This window comes from Mercurialis annua, linkage group LG2, assembly GCF_937616625.2.
Source record: "Mercurialis annua linkage group LG2, ddMerAnnu1.2, whole genome shotgun sequence".
Lineage (NCBI taxonomy): Eukaryota > Viridiplantae > Streptophyta > Magnoliopsida > Malpighiales > Euphorbiaceae > Mercurialis > Mercurialis annua.
Genome location: NC_065571.1, coordinates 52,052,693 through 52,069,446, shown reverse-complemented (window position 1 = coordinate 52,069,446; position 16,754 = coordinate 52,052,693). Strand labels below are relative to the sequence as shown.

At 31.4% G+C, this 16,754-nt stretch overlaps 1 protein-coding gene across 1 annotated transcript; it reads right to left on the bottom strand.

Annotated features, from left to right (window-relative positions):
• Positions 1-681: 681 nt before the first annotated feature.
• On the bottom strand, positions 682-7,687 carry LOC126668823 (LRR receptor-like serine/threonine-protein kinase ERECTA). The gene is made up of 27 exons (XM_050362023.2): positions 7,082-7,687; positions 6,554-6,692; positions 6,383-6,454; positions 6,209-6,280; positions 6,035-6,106; positions 5,877-5,948; positions 5,716-5,787; positions 5,539-5,610; positions 5,371-5,442; positions 5,213-5,281; positions 5,043-5,114; positions 4,877-4,948; positions 4,571-4,642; positions 4,392-4,463; positions 4,243-4,314; positions 4,087-4,158; positions 3,910-3,981; positions 3,749-3,820; positions 3,596-3,667; positions 3,442-3,513; positions 3,233-3,301; positions 3,032-3,103; positions 2,855-2,928; positions 2,558-2,686; positions 2,073-2,420; positions 1,534-1,904; positions 682-1,218 (listed from the first exon to the last, which is right to left on the bottom strand). Exons 1-27 carry the CDS (start codon positions 7,152-7,154, stop codon positions 844-846), a joined length of 2,943 nt encoding a protein of 980 aa, XP_050217980.1. The 5' UTR covers positions 7,155-7,687; the 3' UTR covers positions 682-843.
• Positions 7,688-16,754: the final 9,067 nt, after the last annotated feature.

Sequence of the window (16,754 nt, the reverse complement as noted above, 5' to 3'; positions counted from 1 at the left end):
GAATCAACAAATAAAATATGAACCCGATCTAAGCAAAAAAAAGTCCCCATTGCGTATATGCAATGAATAATAGTGGCTTAATAATTTGGATGAGCAAAATCTATACCGAACTATTTTGGTTTATCCGGTTAAATGTTTTTAGTCAATTTGGTAGTTCAATCTATTCAGTTCAGTTAATTAAAAATTAATTCAATCACACTTAAGAAAGAGTCTTAGTCGATTTTTTTTTATTTTTAATAATTATTCTTCCTCTTTTTGTTTAACCAAATTGTCCTAATAATTCAGTCGTTACATTTTATATTTATAAAATTTCAGTAATCCTATTAGTTGGTTTTTGTTAATTTAAATAATTCGGTCAATTTGGTTAAAAATAATTCGATTCAATTTTAACCGAACAGTCCGAATGCCCACCCCTACTTAATAATGTGCAAGTTGATCTGCATTTGCAGTAGCCATTACTGATTTCTGAGCATTTAAAGTTAAAAATACAGAGAAGTAACCATCAACATGACAATGGCTCCTCAGTGAATTATTGCTGACCAACCATATAATGCACTGCCAAATGCCCAAATCCCAATTGACCTTTAGCCTGCCTTCACATAACCTGACCCTAACCCTGACCCAGACCCTGCAAACCAACCAGACCACCACTGGTCTGGTCCCACTGAAACAAGGACAAAATTGCACCAATAATTTTTTTAAAAAATAAATATGGTACAACTACAACATCAATTTTTTGATACCTCCCAGTAAAGTAGTCTCATCAGCTAGCTACAATAATTGATAACATTTATACACAAAAACATACCTATCTATTCTACCATATGATACTTCAGCATTTTATCACTCACTGTTCTGTGATATTACCTCACCGAATTTCAAGAACAGTTGAGCATCTGATGTGCTCATTGATGGACAATTCACCATGTGTGTAGCCTTTAGATTTGCATAATCGTCCATGTAGCACGAAACTTTTGCGGACGGTATTGGACCCGGTGGGGCAGCTGCGTTGCATTGTTTTGGTGGTGTAATTGACGGCACGAGGCTCCCGAGAACACGTGTTACTTCGTGCATTGTTGGTCGGTCTGTTGGCTGTCTTTTGGTGCATAGAAGGGCGAGCTGGAAAACTTTCTTCACTGCTCCTAGATCTTTACATGTCGCGGTGATCTCGGGATCGACGGTTTCCATAACGGCATTGTTGGCCGTCTTTGACAAAATCTGATAAAAGATTATATCAGAATTACCAAATATAACCACATCAAGATAATAAATTATTGATGCTAGGATAAATCACAAACATGCATGTCATGAGACCCTCAGTAGCATGGACATTTCATTCAACCAACGATTTCCATTTCAGAATTGTGTTTGAAACTTGGCGCTTCGAACACGAAATTTCATTTTTAACATGAGAAACCTTTAAATAACACCATTTCACAATATCTGTGTCTCTGCTACATAGACGAGACCTCTTAATTACTATATTAATTAATATATTCGACGTAAAAATTTAAATGGCCATTGAAGACAAACCAGGTGATGAAGATTGCATTCATTATCAACTGCTTTTCTTCCTGTCAGCAACTCCAGCAGAACAATTCCATAACTGTATACATCAGATTTTTCTGTGAGTCGTGAAGTGCGAGCATATTCGGGGTCTATATAACCGATGGTGCCCATAATGTACGTAGATGTGTGGGTCTTCGACACACATAAGCTCTTTGCAATGCCAAAATCAGTGAGATGAGCCTCAAAATCCTTGTCCAAAAGTATGTTTGACGACTTCACATCCCTGTGAATGATGCGTGGACTACAGTCATGATGTAGATAAGTGAGCCCTTGGGCGGAACCTAGAGCTATCTGAAGACGAGTACACCAGTCAAGCTTTTTCTTCTTCATAGGGCCTGAAAAATAAAAGCTATGCAATAATTCAGAATGCACGAGAATCTACATTCACTAATTATTCATGTCTAACAGAGATCTTCGAATGCGACAGCGAAATCACGAAAAAACGAAGATCCAACACAAAGGAATGCATGGCATTACATTGGTCAAGGAACACCCAAACTCACCATGAAGGAGATCCCAGAGGCTGCCATTATCCATATAATCATAAAAAAGAAGGTTGCCGGAAGGGGACAGGGAGTATCCTTGCAGGCAGACCAGATTCCGATGCTTGATGCTTCCGACTGTCTCTAGCTCAGTCTCAAATTCCTTCAAGCATTGAGGAAAGTGGGAATAGAGCCTCTTGATGGCGATTGGCTTACAATTTTTCAGGACGCATTTGTACACAGTGCTGGATGCACCATAACCAATTATGTACTTCTCGCTCAAGTTCTCGGTCATCCTCATTATATCCTCATACACATGGAGTGCCATATTCATGTGAAGAATCACCAACTTCGGAGTAGAATATGTAACTGTTTGTTTGAAAAGCACACAAGAATGAGTCAGTTCTGCACAATTTGTACATTAATGGGATTTGTAGCATATCTTCAGCTAATGATCACTGAAATGTTACCAACAGTTAAAAGTTAACTACCATTTCAAAAATTACCTGGTTTGTCGAGTGATCCATCTGCAAAAGGTGCAGGATTATGCGGCCGGCACGCTGCCACTAATATCATGAGAAGAATTACAAGAGCTCCAAGAGCAATCCCCAAGATTGCTGCTTTTGAAATTGTAACTGCATGCAAAATGCAATAGATTATTACCTATTCTCATTTCCTCCGTGATATAACTAAATATCCTCTATTTTTTATGAAAGACGTATTGTGCGGGTATTGTGCGGGTATTGTGCGGGTTACTCTACTGGCATTGGTACAATAGGACTAATACTTAAAAGCCTTAATACCCCGTTCTGATGGATGTGATTCATTGCATGGAGAGTTAAGCCAATAGCCACAGAGACCTGGATTTCCAGTAAAACTGCACATGAAGGTTAAAATTTTCATCATTTTAATGGAGAACCTTGATATGCCACTTGAGAGAGACATGATACAAGGTCAAGGATAAATTTAAACTCTCTAACCTGTTTGGTGAAAACCTTGAAAAGTTATTGCTTGTAGGAATAACACCAGCTAGGTTGTTGTATGAAACATTTCTGCATTATGAGTTTATATTAGTCTTCTTAAGATAAAAACAGTAATCACGACAGTTTCTATTAAACTTCAAAAGTCGAGCATCATTTCGGGATGACAAAGTAAGAGCGTAATTTCAACATATAGCTTACAGTGCAGTAAGACTGAGGCAGTTGACCAGAGACATTACATCGCCGGAAAGATTGTTGTTTTCCAGTCTCCTGCGGGTTTTTGCAAGGAAAGATGCTCATATAACAGATACTATGGGGAAAATGACGGTATTGATGAAACTATAAAGACGGTAGAACTGTGATAATTTGCAGCCAAACTATGCTAGTAATCAATTTTATTTTAAACTTACAATGAGAACATATTCTGAAGTTGAGTCAGTTCCTGAGGAATCACTCCTGACAGATGATTATGTGAAAGATCTCTATATTGCAGCATGAAATAGAGTTAGAAAGGGACACATTAAGCACTGAATACATTTATCAAAACAATGATGGATTACTTACATCTCCATAACACTTCTCAGGTTACCAAACTCGGCTGGAATAACACCTAACAATTCATTTCTGCTTAAATTCCTTTGACATAAAACAACAGGCATCAGCAACGTAAAACAACTTTCAGAAACAAAATTGGAGCTACTCGGCAATTAAACTCACAACTTTAGGAGATGTTCCAAGTCACCAAGTGAAGAAGGAATGGATCCATTGATTTTGTTATTGGAAATATCCCTATGCAAGTGGCAAATTAAGGAAGGAGCAATTATTGACAACAATCCAAATTAAAAGAACAAAAAAATATTAGAGTAACCAATACTTACAAAGTATCCAAATTACCAATACGTGATAACTCTATTGGAACAGGACCCTTAATGTTGTTGGAGGAGAGATTTCTGAAGGGTCAAAAAGTCGATTATATAACTTAAGAATTACATCTGCACAATAAAACTTTAGAAATGAAACAGTCATGTCAATCACGGACCACGGACCAAACTTACAAATATGTCATACTCTCGAGTCTTTGAAATGCACGGGGGATGGTTCCATTCAACTTGTTACCGTGAACATTGCTGCATCAAATAAACTATTAACAATTATCTTAAAATAAATTAAACCTTGAATAAAAAGTAGAAGGACTACAATTGAATACTTACAGGCTGTTCAAATTTGTACATGAGCTAAGATTATCAGGTATAGGTCCTTCAAGGTGGTTGTTGGCAACATTCCTGCAAGCAAATAGCATTTCTAACTTGTACTCCACAGAAAATAGTTAAAAAGAAACCTTCAAGTTAGCAAAACATACAGATCAAACAAGTCGGTAAGCTTTCCAAGTTCGGCTGGGATGCGCCCCGTGAGTTGATTGTCATTCAATTCTCTGAAACAGCCAAGGGTAGAACTTGAGAGATTGGTAAATATTCTCCATGTTCACTGTGAACACATCGTACTATGGCAAAAAAAAAAGCATTTGCAAAGAGCTCATACAAGTAGTGAAGTCTAGTCATATTCCCAAGCTCTGGAGGAATGGATCCCGTTAGCTTATTACCATGCAGATATCTACAAAAAATGAGAATTCAAATGTTATTTATTGGGACAACTAATTAATATCAAACTCAAGAGAAACAGATGATTAAAACAAGTTGGAAAAAAAATTATACTACTGTATTGTGCAATTTTTTTGGTGAAATATGTAAATTTTCAATATATAAATCATGCTAACTCTTTCCAACTTATTGTTTGGTGCTAACAACAAGAACCACAAAAATGCAAGACTAGCAACCACATACTTACAGTTTCTCTGTGTATGTCAGGTTGCCCAAAATAGGTGGTATCGTTCCGCTTAACATGTTGCAGCTTAAATCTCTGATTTTTACAAGGAAAGTAATGAATGGAAGATCCCCCTCAATAATAAAAGGAATAAAATGAATTAGAAATGAATTTTATTAACAGCACTTACAGTACAGCAAGTGCCTGCATTAAGCCAATTACTGATGGAATCTTCCCCTCAAGCTGATTAGCTTGCAATGATCTAGACAGTAAAATGAGGTGTAAGTGCCCCTCAAAAATAGAAATATCTTTTTAAAATTGAAGCTGTTAACCAAACTAAGGAGCATCACTCGCACATACAATGTGGCGACTTGTAAGAACCCAATGTTAAATGGAATTTCTCCGGTAAGCTGATTGTACGATAAGTCTCTACAGCAAAAGAACATATTAGCCACAAGTTTCAATTGAATTCATAAGGCTTTGCAATCACAGTCTTTTGATTTAGATGAAATACATACAAGACTTGAAAGGAAGTACAGTTGCCAATATTTTCAGGAATCCTCCCAGTCAAGCTGTTGTTTCTTACATCACTACAATAAGAGGGAAACTCGGTCATATCGACGGGACAAAATACACAGTCAAAGTATCCCAGAGCTAATGAAGGAAGAATGTTACAGAAAACTTACAAATACCAAAGCCCAGTTAGCTGGCACATGTCCGGAGAAATTGTACCGACCAAATTGTTTCCTCTTAAACCACTGAAAAACAGGATGGAATGGTCAGTAAAAAGATCACATCATAGATTGTCCCAAAACTAGAATGATAAGGATGTGCACGATCACAATGATTGCTAATGTACTTACAGATACTGCAACACTTCATTCCAGTAAATAAGTCTAGGTATCTCCCCACTTAGTCTATTTTGTGCCAGATCACTGGAAAATTACAGAGGAAGTGAGAAGTTTTGAACTAATAATGAAGCCTTAAATAAAAGTGCCGATTTTGAGGAACGAAAAAAACTTACAGAACTTTCAAGTTAGGAATCTGAGATAGAGTAGATGGAATTGGCCCTATCAATTGATTATTCTTTAAAATCCTGAAAACCATGCAATTGAGTTCAGATTCTAACAGAAGTAATGATCCATAGTTCTCAATAGTAGAATTATTTAGAAAGCTACTTACAGAAATTCTAGTTGCTTCAACTTTGAAACTGAAAAAGGTATATCTCCATATATCTCATTGAACGACAAGTCCCTATTATATCAAATCATCAATACAACTAAAGGTAACAAACACCGGCAAGCCACTCAAACAACATAATTAAAGAAATGAACCCCGCGAGAAACTAAAACTTACAAGCTTTTCAAAGATGAACAGTCACCAATCTCATCAGGGATCTGCCCGGAAAGACGATTTCCCCTGAGATCACTGGTTGAAGAATGTAATATTCATTAACAAATTCAGCTCAAATTCAAATCAACTGTAATGAAAAAAAATATAAGAGTGCTTGATAAATTAACAAATATATACATAGAAACCAGGTCTTTAAGATTCCCAATTGAAGGTGAGATCTCTCCGTCAAGATTCAAACCAGACAGATTACTGCCATACCATAAAATCCAGTTAATAAAATAATCAAAGTGCCAATTTCATGACAAAATTATTGCACATGCATGAATATAAGCTACTAATAAGACTCACAGTGCAATGACATTAAAGGTGACATTATCACAAACAATTCCTCTCCAAACACAGTAATCTGAAGATGGAGAATCAGTCCAGTCATATAGAACATTATCAACATCTCTGAAGGATTTCTTTACCTCCAACAAAGTTGCCCCTTCAACAAAAATTTAACAATTATTAAATCTCAGTGTCAGCAAGTCTCAATTAACTAAACACAAAAGAACAGTACTTTATTAAATCTCACAAACAGCCCATTAAAAAACTCTAAATTTGCTAAACCCCTTGATTAAAATAAACCACAAACTTTCTAAAACCATGACACCCATCAAAGAAAAATAGTTAGTTTAAACACCTGAAATCTTAAAATAAAGAAAAGTCTTAAACTTTGCACTTTTTTTATGTCAAACATGCGTTGACAAGAACTTAAAAAATACTCATGAATAGTTAACTAAGTTCAAGAAAATAAAATAAAAACGTCAACTTTTCATTTCTAAAGCTCCACATATAAACTTTCTCAGTAACCAAACAAGGAAAAAAACTCACCATCATCAGAATCTACAGAACCAAAACTCAAACAGAGGACCAGAAGAAGAACAAAGTCAACACGAAATGCCATTATTGCCCTTCAAATTTCACTCAAAAACCACCACCCATCTTCATTTTCTCCACTCAAAACTTACACCAGAGAATCAAACCAAATTTTCTTATCAACTGTGTAGTTAAAACCCAGAAGAGAAATAAAGAAGAAGAAGAAGAAACAGTCAAAGGGGACTCATTGAAGCAGTAGCCGACATTGAATAATGTAGCTTATTACAGCAGTGAAGTTAAGAGGTGAGAGAAATTCTGACACTGTAATGAAGAAGAAAAAATAGCTACAGTTTCAAATTTTCATAGCTTAGCTTAGCATTTCTTGTTCAATCACATCGACTCTGGCAAAGATAGGCCTGTGAATATTTACAGACGAGAAAAAAGAAAAGAAAATACTAGCAAACAGGTAGAATTATTTGATAAATAAAGTTAAAATACTAGTTGTGGCAGAGCTCTGCAATAAAACCTGCAACTCTGCAAAACTTTCTTTTTTATCTTGTTTTTTTTCTCTCTCTACATTTTTATTCAATAAAAATGGTGAAGAGATGCGTAGGAATGCCAAATCAAACGAGAATTATGGGCCATTTTTTTCTCTTTGGTGTTATGCACTCAGAGATATTAATCAGGTAATATGAAAAACTGGTAAAAAAGTTGATACTACTGTTAAATACTTTTTTGAGTATTTTGCAATTTAAAGTTTCTTATAACAACGTTAAGTTTGTGGGGAATAATTGTAAATTAGGTTTGAGTTTTTAATTTTTTTTATTTAAACACCTAGTAACTTTTTAGTGTTGGAATTTTTCAAATGATACATCGACTCTAGCAAAAATCTTTGTTAAAAAAAAAAAACTCTAGCAAAAATAATTTATTAACATACTTAATAAATAAATTTAAACAAAATTTTATAGATTGTCTCATTTACAACTCAAACCCTCGTAAGCTCCATTCATCTAATTTCATATTATGTCGTGGTGTAATATGTTACTATAGATCACTGGTGCTAATTAATTGTTATATATATATATATATATATATATCTTCATTAAAATTATTTGTAATATTAAATTCAAGCAGTTATGTAACTGCTACTTTTAAAGATTTTTAAAGCGGTGCGATAAAACTGTGTATATTATTAAATAAGTGCCTTATTTTATATCATGTCATTGTTTTTTTTCTATTAAATTAATACAATAACTAGTACGGTTTAAAGCTAATACAAGTTTATCTTAAACAAATATTTTTTTCTCCATATCCGAAAAAGAATAAAGTAAATTTAGTATTTATTTTCATTTTATAATTATTTTTCTTTTACAGAAAATACAACCTTAACAAGTTTTTAGTTTGTGGAAACTGAATGGTTTCTCTTAAATTCAATTTTTTTTTCAAGTATATTTATGACATTTAAGTAAATGTTAATTTAATATAATAATTTTTTTTATCATTTTACTCAAATGTCATCTAGTATTTAATATAGTTGAGGAGATATAAAGAATTTAAACTTGAAAAGAACCATTCTCACAAAAATGAATATGGTGTTAATAGAAAACAGAGAATAGACCCTCCGACCCTGAGGCCCCAACCCTAACATGATGTGCTTCATCTTCCAATGGATCCTACCAAAACTAACATTGAATTGAGGTGCGAATGTTTTATAATGGAAACTAATAACTGTTTCTGTTCTAAACTAGCTTCTGCCTACATATAATCTCTCATTACAACGTCTAATTTTTATTTTTATTTAAAGTGAACTTAATTGATTACAATCATTTTTATAAGTCGTTTAGAACTGAAAATATAGAGATATAATCTAGTCGTATATTTTTTCTGTCTTAAAATATTAAGTATTGTCCATCTTAAAATTCATATTTTGTCAATTTTGTACATTTTATAATTTTTTAATACAATCTGTCCACCTTATAAAAAAATTCTAGATCCGCCGCTGCATTTGGCCGGTTTGGCCGCAACCAAAAATTAGCAGATTTTTTTTTTCAAGAATTTATTTTTCATTGGCGTTGAGAAAAGATTTTTACTCTGAAAGTGAAATATCATTCATGAAAAACTTGAGGAGGTGCCTCTCCTCGTTCTCTCTAAAATTATCTTTATCTCTCTAGAAACTTTAATTAAATCCTTAGTTTTTGTTAGGTGAAGAACCCATAATTTCTGATCTTGACCGAAAAGCACATCTTTTTCACCGGTTTGTTAATTATTATCATATTTTTCGAGTTTCTTTGAATAAATTACTCCGCTTTGAAGTCTTATATGTTCTTTTGTTTTATAAAACGTATGTTTGTCTGTGTAGATTTTTGAATTGTTTAAAAAATTTCAATGATTGTTTAAGTTTTGGATTAAATTTCTTGAAAATTCAAGGTTGCCATAAAACTATGAAATTATGAAATTATGTACATGTGTAGATGATGCACGAAATATTTCCGGTTTGTTTTGCGTCGACAAAATTGAATTTTCGGTTTGTTTTGCTCCGAAGATTACATAGATGGTCGGATTCCATTGGGGTTCCTGCGTCAAAAAAATGATTACTCAACTCATGAAACTACTCAAACAAATCAAATTTGACCTATTATTATATTTAATTTTATATATTTTTAAATAAGATAAATTATCACTCGTCTTGACCTATTTTTTTATATAATTTTAACAAATAAATATAATCATACTCATTCACCTATATTTATAGCGTTTTTAGAGACATGTATGGATTCTTTTTTAAATTTATCGAATTTCATTAAATCGTATATGAAACATTTATATTGTGGTTCTGAATATTACTTTTTTTTAGATCTTTTATTAAAAGAAAAATTAAAATTTATAGGAAAGTAAAAAAATGAAAGGAAAGTAAAAAATGGTTAAATCTGTGGTATCTTTTTAACTTCGGGAAGGTCAATTGTCTCGTCCATTCAGTGCCTCTTACACCTACCTTGTGCGGACCCCATTTGACACCGTTAACGACTCCGTCAATTCCCTCATCTTTTAAAACAAGAAATACATCAACTGCGAGGACATTAAGAAAATCTTCTTCTAACATTATTTTAATACTACTTCAAATGCAAAAAGTTTAAAACAATCATGGCTATTTTTTGGAAGATTGTAAATATCATTTCAAAAAAAAAGTTTAGACATATATCACCCATGAACCAAATATTTTTATTGCACTTATATTTATTAGTATATACTTGCCAACACTTGTGTGGCCATAAGATATTAGGGCTAATTGTAAATTAATATACAAACTTTACTCTAATTTACAATTACAGCACAAACTTTAAAACTTGACAAATTGGTACACCGATTTTCATTTTTTTGCAAATTGATACGCCGAACTGAAAAAACACTAACGTAGATATTGTTATATAGAGCCATGTGTTGTTGTATGATTGGTCGGTATACTAATTTGCCAAAAAAATAAAAGTTGGTGTATTAAATTGCCAAGTTTCAAAGTTCGTGTTGTGATTGCAAATTAGGATAAAGTTTGTGTATTAATTTGCAATTAACCCAAGATATTATTAGATAGGGCGAATTTTACAACAAATATATTATAACAACTATTTTTTTGAACTAATCAAAATTGAGTTCGTAATTGAAACTCATTTTCTTAAAGTAATTTACAGTTTTGATTAATTATAATTAGTACGGATATACGGTCCTGCTTGTAAGTGTTGTCATTGGTTATAAAAAATAACATCCAGCAAATTATGACTAGTGGTGAGCAGAAATTAAGTCGGAGCAAAATTATTTTATTTTTATTAAAATAATTTAAAAAAATAGATCTTATTGTGAATAATTAAAAAAGTTAATTTATATTTTAGTTTTTTTATTGTTGATTAATTGAATTAATTGAAACGTCTATATTGACTAAATCAAATTGAGGTAAAATTATAGTAAATTTTAATCATCTCAATAGAAATTTTATAGAAATATTTAGTATAGTTATATTTTTAGACCACCTCTTGAAATATTTTCTGATTTTAAATTTTAGTAAATTAAATTAACTAAGTGAAACCATACCGTGCCCCTAGTTATAATGTTCGTCTTTTTTTCATTAAATTTCATCCAAAAATAAATTTATATTATGAAACTTTGAGCATCGAACGACATAGCATAATCAATTTTCATTCAAATAAATTTTATTTTCAATAGTAATGTTAACAAAGGTAAATAGTGTGTTTAATTGAATACTATCATAATATTTGTGTTCAAATTTTCCTTTAAGGTGATATTAGCACTTCTAGGAAAATAACTTTAGTGTTATGTACTCTTTGCCATACTAAAATAAAAAAAGATTTAAGGAAAATTATGTTAAGCAGGGGTATTTAAGGAAAGGGAAAAAATGGTTTCCTGGTATAGAGGATGCTCCATTAATAGGAAACACGTCCCTTTTGCATGGCCCACATCTTCTTTTTATTTACTTAATCATTGCGTCACGGAATTCAACGCCATATATTCCAACTTTTATCCTTTTCATTATTTTTGCAAATTATTGTTATGTTATCCAAATTATAAAAATCATTATAAATCCCAATATCCAGTAAAGTTTTAAGTATGGAAAATTATCCAATGGAACTATTGCGCTATGTTGTGTAATAAAACAATTGTGCGTTAGTTATATCGAATTTTTTAATGATTAATAAACTAGGTAATAATTAATTTTTTTTTATTATAAATGTTTATTAGCTTGTTGTAAATATGACATGACACAACCTATGTGTAGTATAAACACTCTTTAAGTGTGGTTAATCATTAAAATGAACAAAAATTTCACGGAAAAAAATAAACAACTCTTTTGGAATGAAAAAAGAAAAATATGTCCACGTATTAGTTATTGCACAAAAATCCAGTTGTAAAATGATAAACGAGGATGGATGAGTAGATAACTGTTTTTATTCGTCGGTTAATAACTTAAAATACATTTAGGAATAGTCTTATAGTTGAATTGTTTTCAAACTCGAGAGTCACTTATCTCTCAATTCAAATGTGGGAAAAATAGAAAATACCTAAAAAGCAAAAATTTAACATCTTTTAACTCTAAAAATTCAGCTTGAGTGAATATTGCGTAAGTGAACGGAATGCTGTTAGCATGTTCGAACTAGGGCTAAGCGAGCCAGAAGTAAGCCAAGTTAGAGTTCTTGTTCAAGTGAGCCGGGTACTCAACTAAGATTAATAAGGTTTTTTACTCCAATGTATTTATTCTTTACTTTACTACCTTGCCGTTTTTGTTTTCATACTTTGTCGTTTTAAATTTCATGCTCAATTTTTTTTCTTCTTTTTCAGTTCATTCAAAAAAGTTAACCAACAATTCAACAAATAAGTTCAAAATCTTCACTTTATAAAAATTCAACATATTGATTTTTCTAATTCTATTATTGCTTTTTGAAAGTTTATTGTAAAATTTAAATCTAATTTCTGATTCGCTCGAATTTCTAATGTAATCAAATCGCTTCAAATTCTACAACGAATTAAGACCCAAAAAGAAAAAAACATAAACTATTACTTTATTTTTTTCTAATTGAAAATCTATTAAAAGCAGTTTCAAAAGATTTCTAAAACACAGTTTTGCAACCATTTTAAAAATAAGTTTTATACAATATGTTTAAACAGTTTACAAAGATTTAAAACTGTTTACAAAAAGTTTCAAACAATTTCAAACAATTTATAAAGGTTTCAAATACTTTTTAAAAAATAGTTTTAAACAATTTACAAAGGTTTCAAATAGTTTAAAAAAATTCAAACAATTTACAACGGTTTTTAAAAACAGACTTATAGTCTCTAAAACATTCTCTACAATTATATGAGAAGTCAATTAATTACTTCTTCAATCACTTTCTCAATTAGTGTTCCTCCATCTTTTACCTATAAAATTAAAAATTAAAGTAACTATATACAAGTTAATTTATCTGATTCATAAATTCATGAACAGCAAACCCTAAAGCTCCACCCGCCGCACATCTCATGGGAGGTGATTCTTTGACCAATTTTTGGTCAAAAATCACCTCCCCGCCCTCTAAATTTCTCTATCTTCCAATAAATAAATGGTATCCCCATATATCTATGTCTTTATCTTTTTATTCTTTTCTCCCTTATGGTTTCATCTACCCTATATGGGTTTCTATTCACCCTAAATGGGTCATTTTTCTTCAAATGGGAAGCTTTACAAGGTATTTGCTCTTGATTTCAACATGAAATCTTAACACTTATAATCCGAATTTTGCATCCTTCAATCGCTTGGTGGTTCTTCGTTTAGAAGCCGATCAGAACAAGCGCCGACAAAATTTGAATTTTCTTGTGCTTCCTTTTGCAAGATTAGTTTGTAAATTTAATTTTTACAGCTTGAATATTACTCCCGACGATATGTGTAAATCTAAGGATTTCTTGTTGTAATTTTTAGATTTATAAATTTGTACCTATTTATCTAGATTTATTTTTAGATCTAGATTTTTGGTATTTTATTTTGGCTGACACATTATGTAGTCAAATAGCCTCTATATTGTAATTTTCTAGTCCCATTTACGTGGCTAGATTTGAGACTCTCGTAGTCGTTTTCTAATCTATAGATGAAACCATCTTCTGACAAAAAAAAAAAAAGTCTGTTAGAATATAAATTTACAGGATCTGTTTTTCTTATTATTTTCATTGCAATGTGCAAGTACCTAATGATAGATAAATATAGGATCTGTCTACTGGACAAAATCCAAATGGGTACTGATTATGAATTTGGCAAAGATGAAGGGTCAATGTGGAATTAATAGCAATTTATCATAAAAATAACTTAGCAGCTTAGCTGAAAACACATAATTTAAGTAACTAAATTGTGGAAGAGTAGTGTTTTACTTTCATCAATTTGATCCTTATAGTCCTCTTTAGGGTTAGGAATATTTTCCATGCAGAGTAATATGCCAGAAATTCATGTGCTGCTCCTCCCCATATATTTATAAAATCATTATGGGACCAACAAAATACAAAATTGTACTATTTTGTTGTTTAGGTGTGAATTTTATCAATTTCATCCTGTTTTTTTCCAACATTAAGTGGTTCATAATCAAGTAAATTGCATAGATAAAATACGAGAAAATTTTAAATATTTGAGTATATTTTTGTCCAAATTGATCATCACAACCTTTTTTATGAAAACAAATACGTGATGAATTTGAATTAAATGAAACATGTACATTTAAAATAATGAGCAAATGATTCCATATCATTAGCCAAAAAAGTTCCTCGGGTGACAGAATAAAAATTAGTAACTCAATCCACATAAATGAAAACTGTTTAAAAACCGAATCAGATCAGTCAGGATACTAATTAGAGATCAATTCGATTTATCTAATTTTTAAAAAATAATTCAATTAATTCAATTATTTAAACTTTAAAAACTGTTTAATTCTTTCTTTATTTATTAATTATTTTAACTAGAATCATAAATTGACAATTATACTGTTTAGCCAACAGTTTGGTTTTTAAAACGCTACTGCCGCACCGGATAAAATAAGCCTTAATTCTAACGTGGGACCCTCGCAACAGAGAAATTTTTGTGTGAACCAAGTTCAACACGTAGAATTGTGAACTATCCATTAAAAGTATGACACGTGGCATAATTAATATGAACAATCAATCATTAAATGACCTATTAATTGGATGTTTTATATTTAAAATATAAAGCTATTTAACGATTGGTTCACACAAGTATTTCTCCTCGCAACATGGTGTAGGAGCCATAATATTCCAACGTGGCTATTTTTTTTTAATTCTTGAAACCAAAAAAAAGAAAAAAGAATTAAAAGGGGGAATTAAGTAGTGGAAGAAGTAAATAGGAAAGGATGAAATGGGTCCCCAAAGTCACATGTAAAGCGTTGTACTGCATAGAGAGACGCAACAACAATTGTTCCCAATCACGTGCCCATTTATTGTCTTCATTTATGAGCCCTTTTAGCTCACCATTTCTACCCCAATTCTACTCTTCATCAGTTCTCTATTCCTATTTTCTAACCGGTCTTTTCTATAAAACGGTACCTTTAACTTTTTTATATTCAAACTAATCTCCATCCGAATAGTGTAGGTTTTTTTGCAGGAGGTAGCTTCTAACTTCGAATTTTAAACGGCTGCATACATGAGTACGGTTCGAACCCACGACCTCATTTAAATCAAGAGAGCATCATACCAACTCACTTACGCCTTACTAACTTACATACGCCTTTAGTACGGTTGATATTGTTTAAATGAAATGAGGAGTTTAGAAAAAGTCCATTTTATTTATGTTTGGATTTGAAATAGTTAAACAAAGGAAGTTCTCCATTGGAACCAGTTACATTGAAGCTGTTATATGAATAGTATCTGCTAAATAAAAGACTGTAAAGTTGATATAGTAAAGGAAATTTCAGGTGAAATGGACTGCTCCTGCCGATTATAATAAAGTTTATGTGGTGCAAGAGAACCCTAGTTATATGAAGTATGAACACAGAGAGTAAAGATGATATAGATGGATCACGTTACGTATTCAATTAAATATAATCACAACTTAAACACCATCTGTTTAAACACTTGTGTTAAGAATTTAAATTCGAGCACGGCAAATGTTTAGTTGTCAAGTTAATACAATACAACTTTTTTAACCCATTTAAATCACTATTTACGCAAAAATGTTATTTAACCCATTTAAAGTAAATATATTACAAATTTATTACTATCTCCGTCCCATAAAAATAGGCAAAATATAATTTGTACAATAATTTAAAAATATAGGTTAAAGAAGTTATTTCTTGTTATCTTCCAATACTACTCTTAATTTAATTATGTGAATATTTTATATTTTATTAATCTATATTTTGGAAAAGATAATACTAATTTTTTGGAATTATAATAAAATGTTGAAAAATTAATTTGTTATTAATTTTTATATTGGATGAAGTGATGATAATGAAAGATGATTTATAGAAAATAACAAAAGTTGTTCAAATTAATGAAGAATAATATTGGTATTTCAAGTAATTAAATAACAATTTTACTTATATTTTAGGACGTCTAAAATAAAAAATTTGCCTATCTTTGTGGAATAGAGGGATATCAAATTTTTAAATTATAATTTCATATATAAATACAAATACTATGTAAATTTAATTTTTAAAAATAGTACCCGATTGAAATATTTTTTAGATCAGTTTGTGACCTTATAGACCTGCTCAATGGCAGATCTAGATTTTTTTCTCAATTCTTTCCTTATAGCCTGAGTTTAACCTTGCTCTGGTATGAATTCCCATTTCCCACCTTTATTTTTAAAATAGGCTTAATCACTCTAGGGTACAATTGAAACATAAAACCCCAAATTACGGTAAAATTGGAAAAATTCTTATGTTAGGGTTGATTATAAAAGGAGTTTTGAGTGATTAAGTTTTAAAATATCACCTATATTTGGAAGAAAAAAATCCAACCGGGGCTGAGAGCATAGTTTAGCTTCGGAACTTGTTTAATTTTGTGCCATGTCATGTCATTTTAAAAGTGTAAAAATTGCAATCCTATGTAGATCCATCCTTGTTGTGAATTTAATGCCATATATGTATGGACAAGTAAACCTCTCTCACGGAAAAGAGGACCAACAAGGACGACATGTCTCCGTCTCTGTGTT

Bases quoted from the DNA above. Each gene is read 5' to 3' on its own strand.
- LOC126668823 (XM_050362023.2), bottom strand. From the start codon at position 7,154: ATGGCATTTCGTGTTGACTTTGTTCTTCTTCTGGTCCTCTGTTTGAGT. The intron at 4,315-4,391 runs GTATGTTTTGCT...ATTTGCTTGCAG, and splicing joins CTTACCGACTTGTTTGATCT to GAATGTTGCCAACAACCACC. The intron at 1,219-1,533 runs GTTTGTCTTCAA...ATCTTTTATCAG, and splicing joins AATGCAATCTTCATCACCTG to ATTTTGTCAAAGACGGCCAA.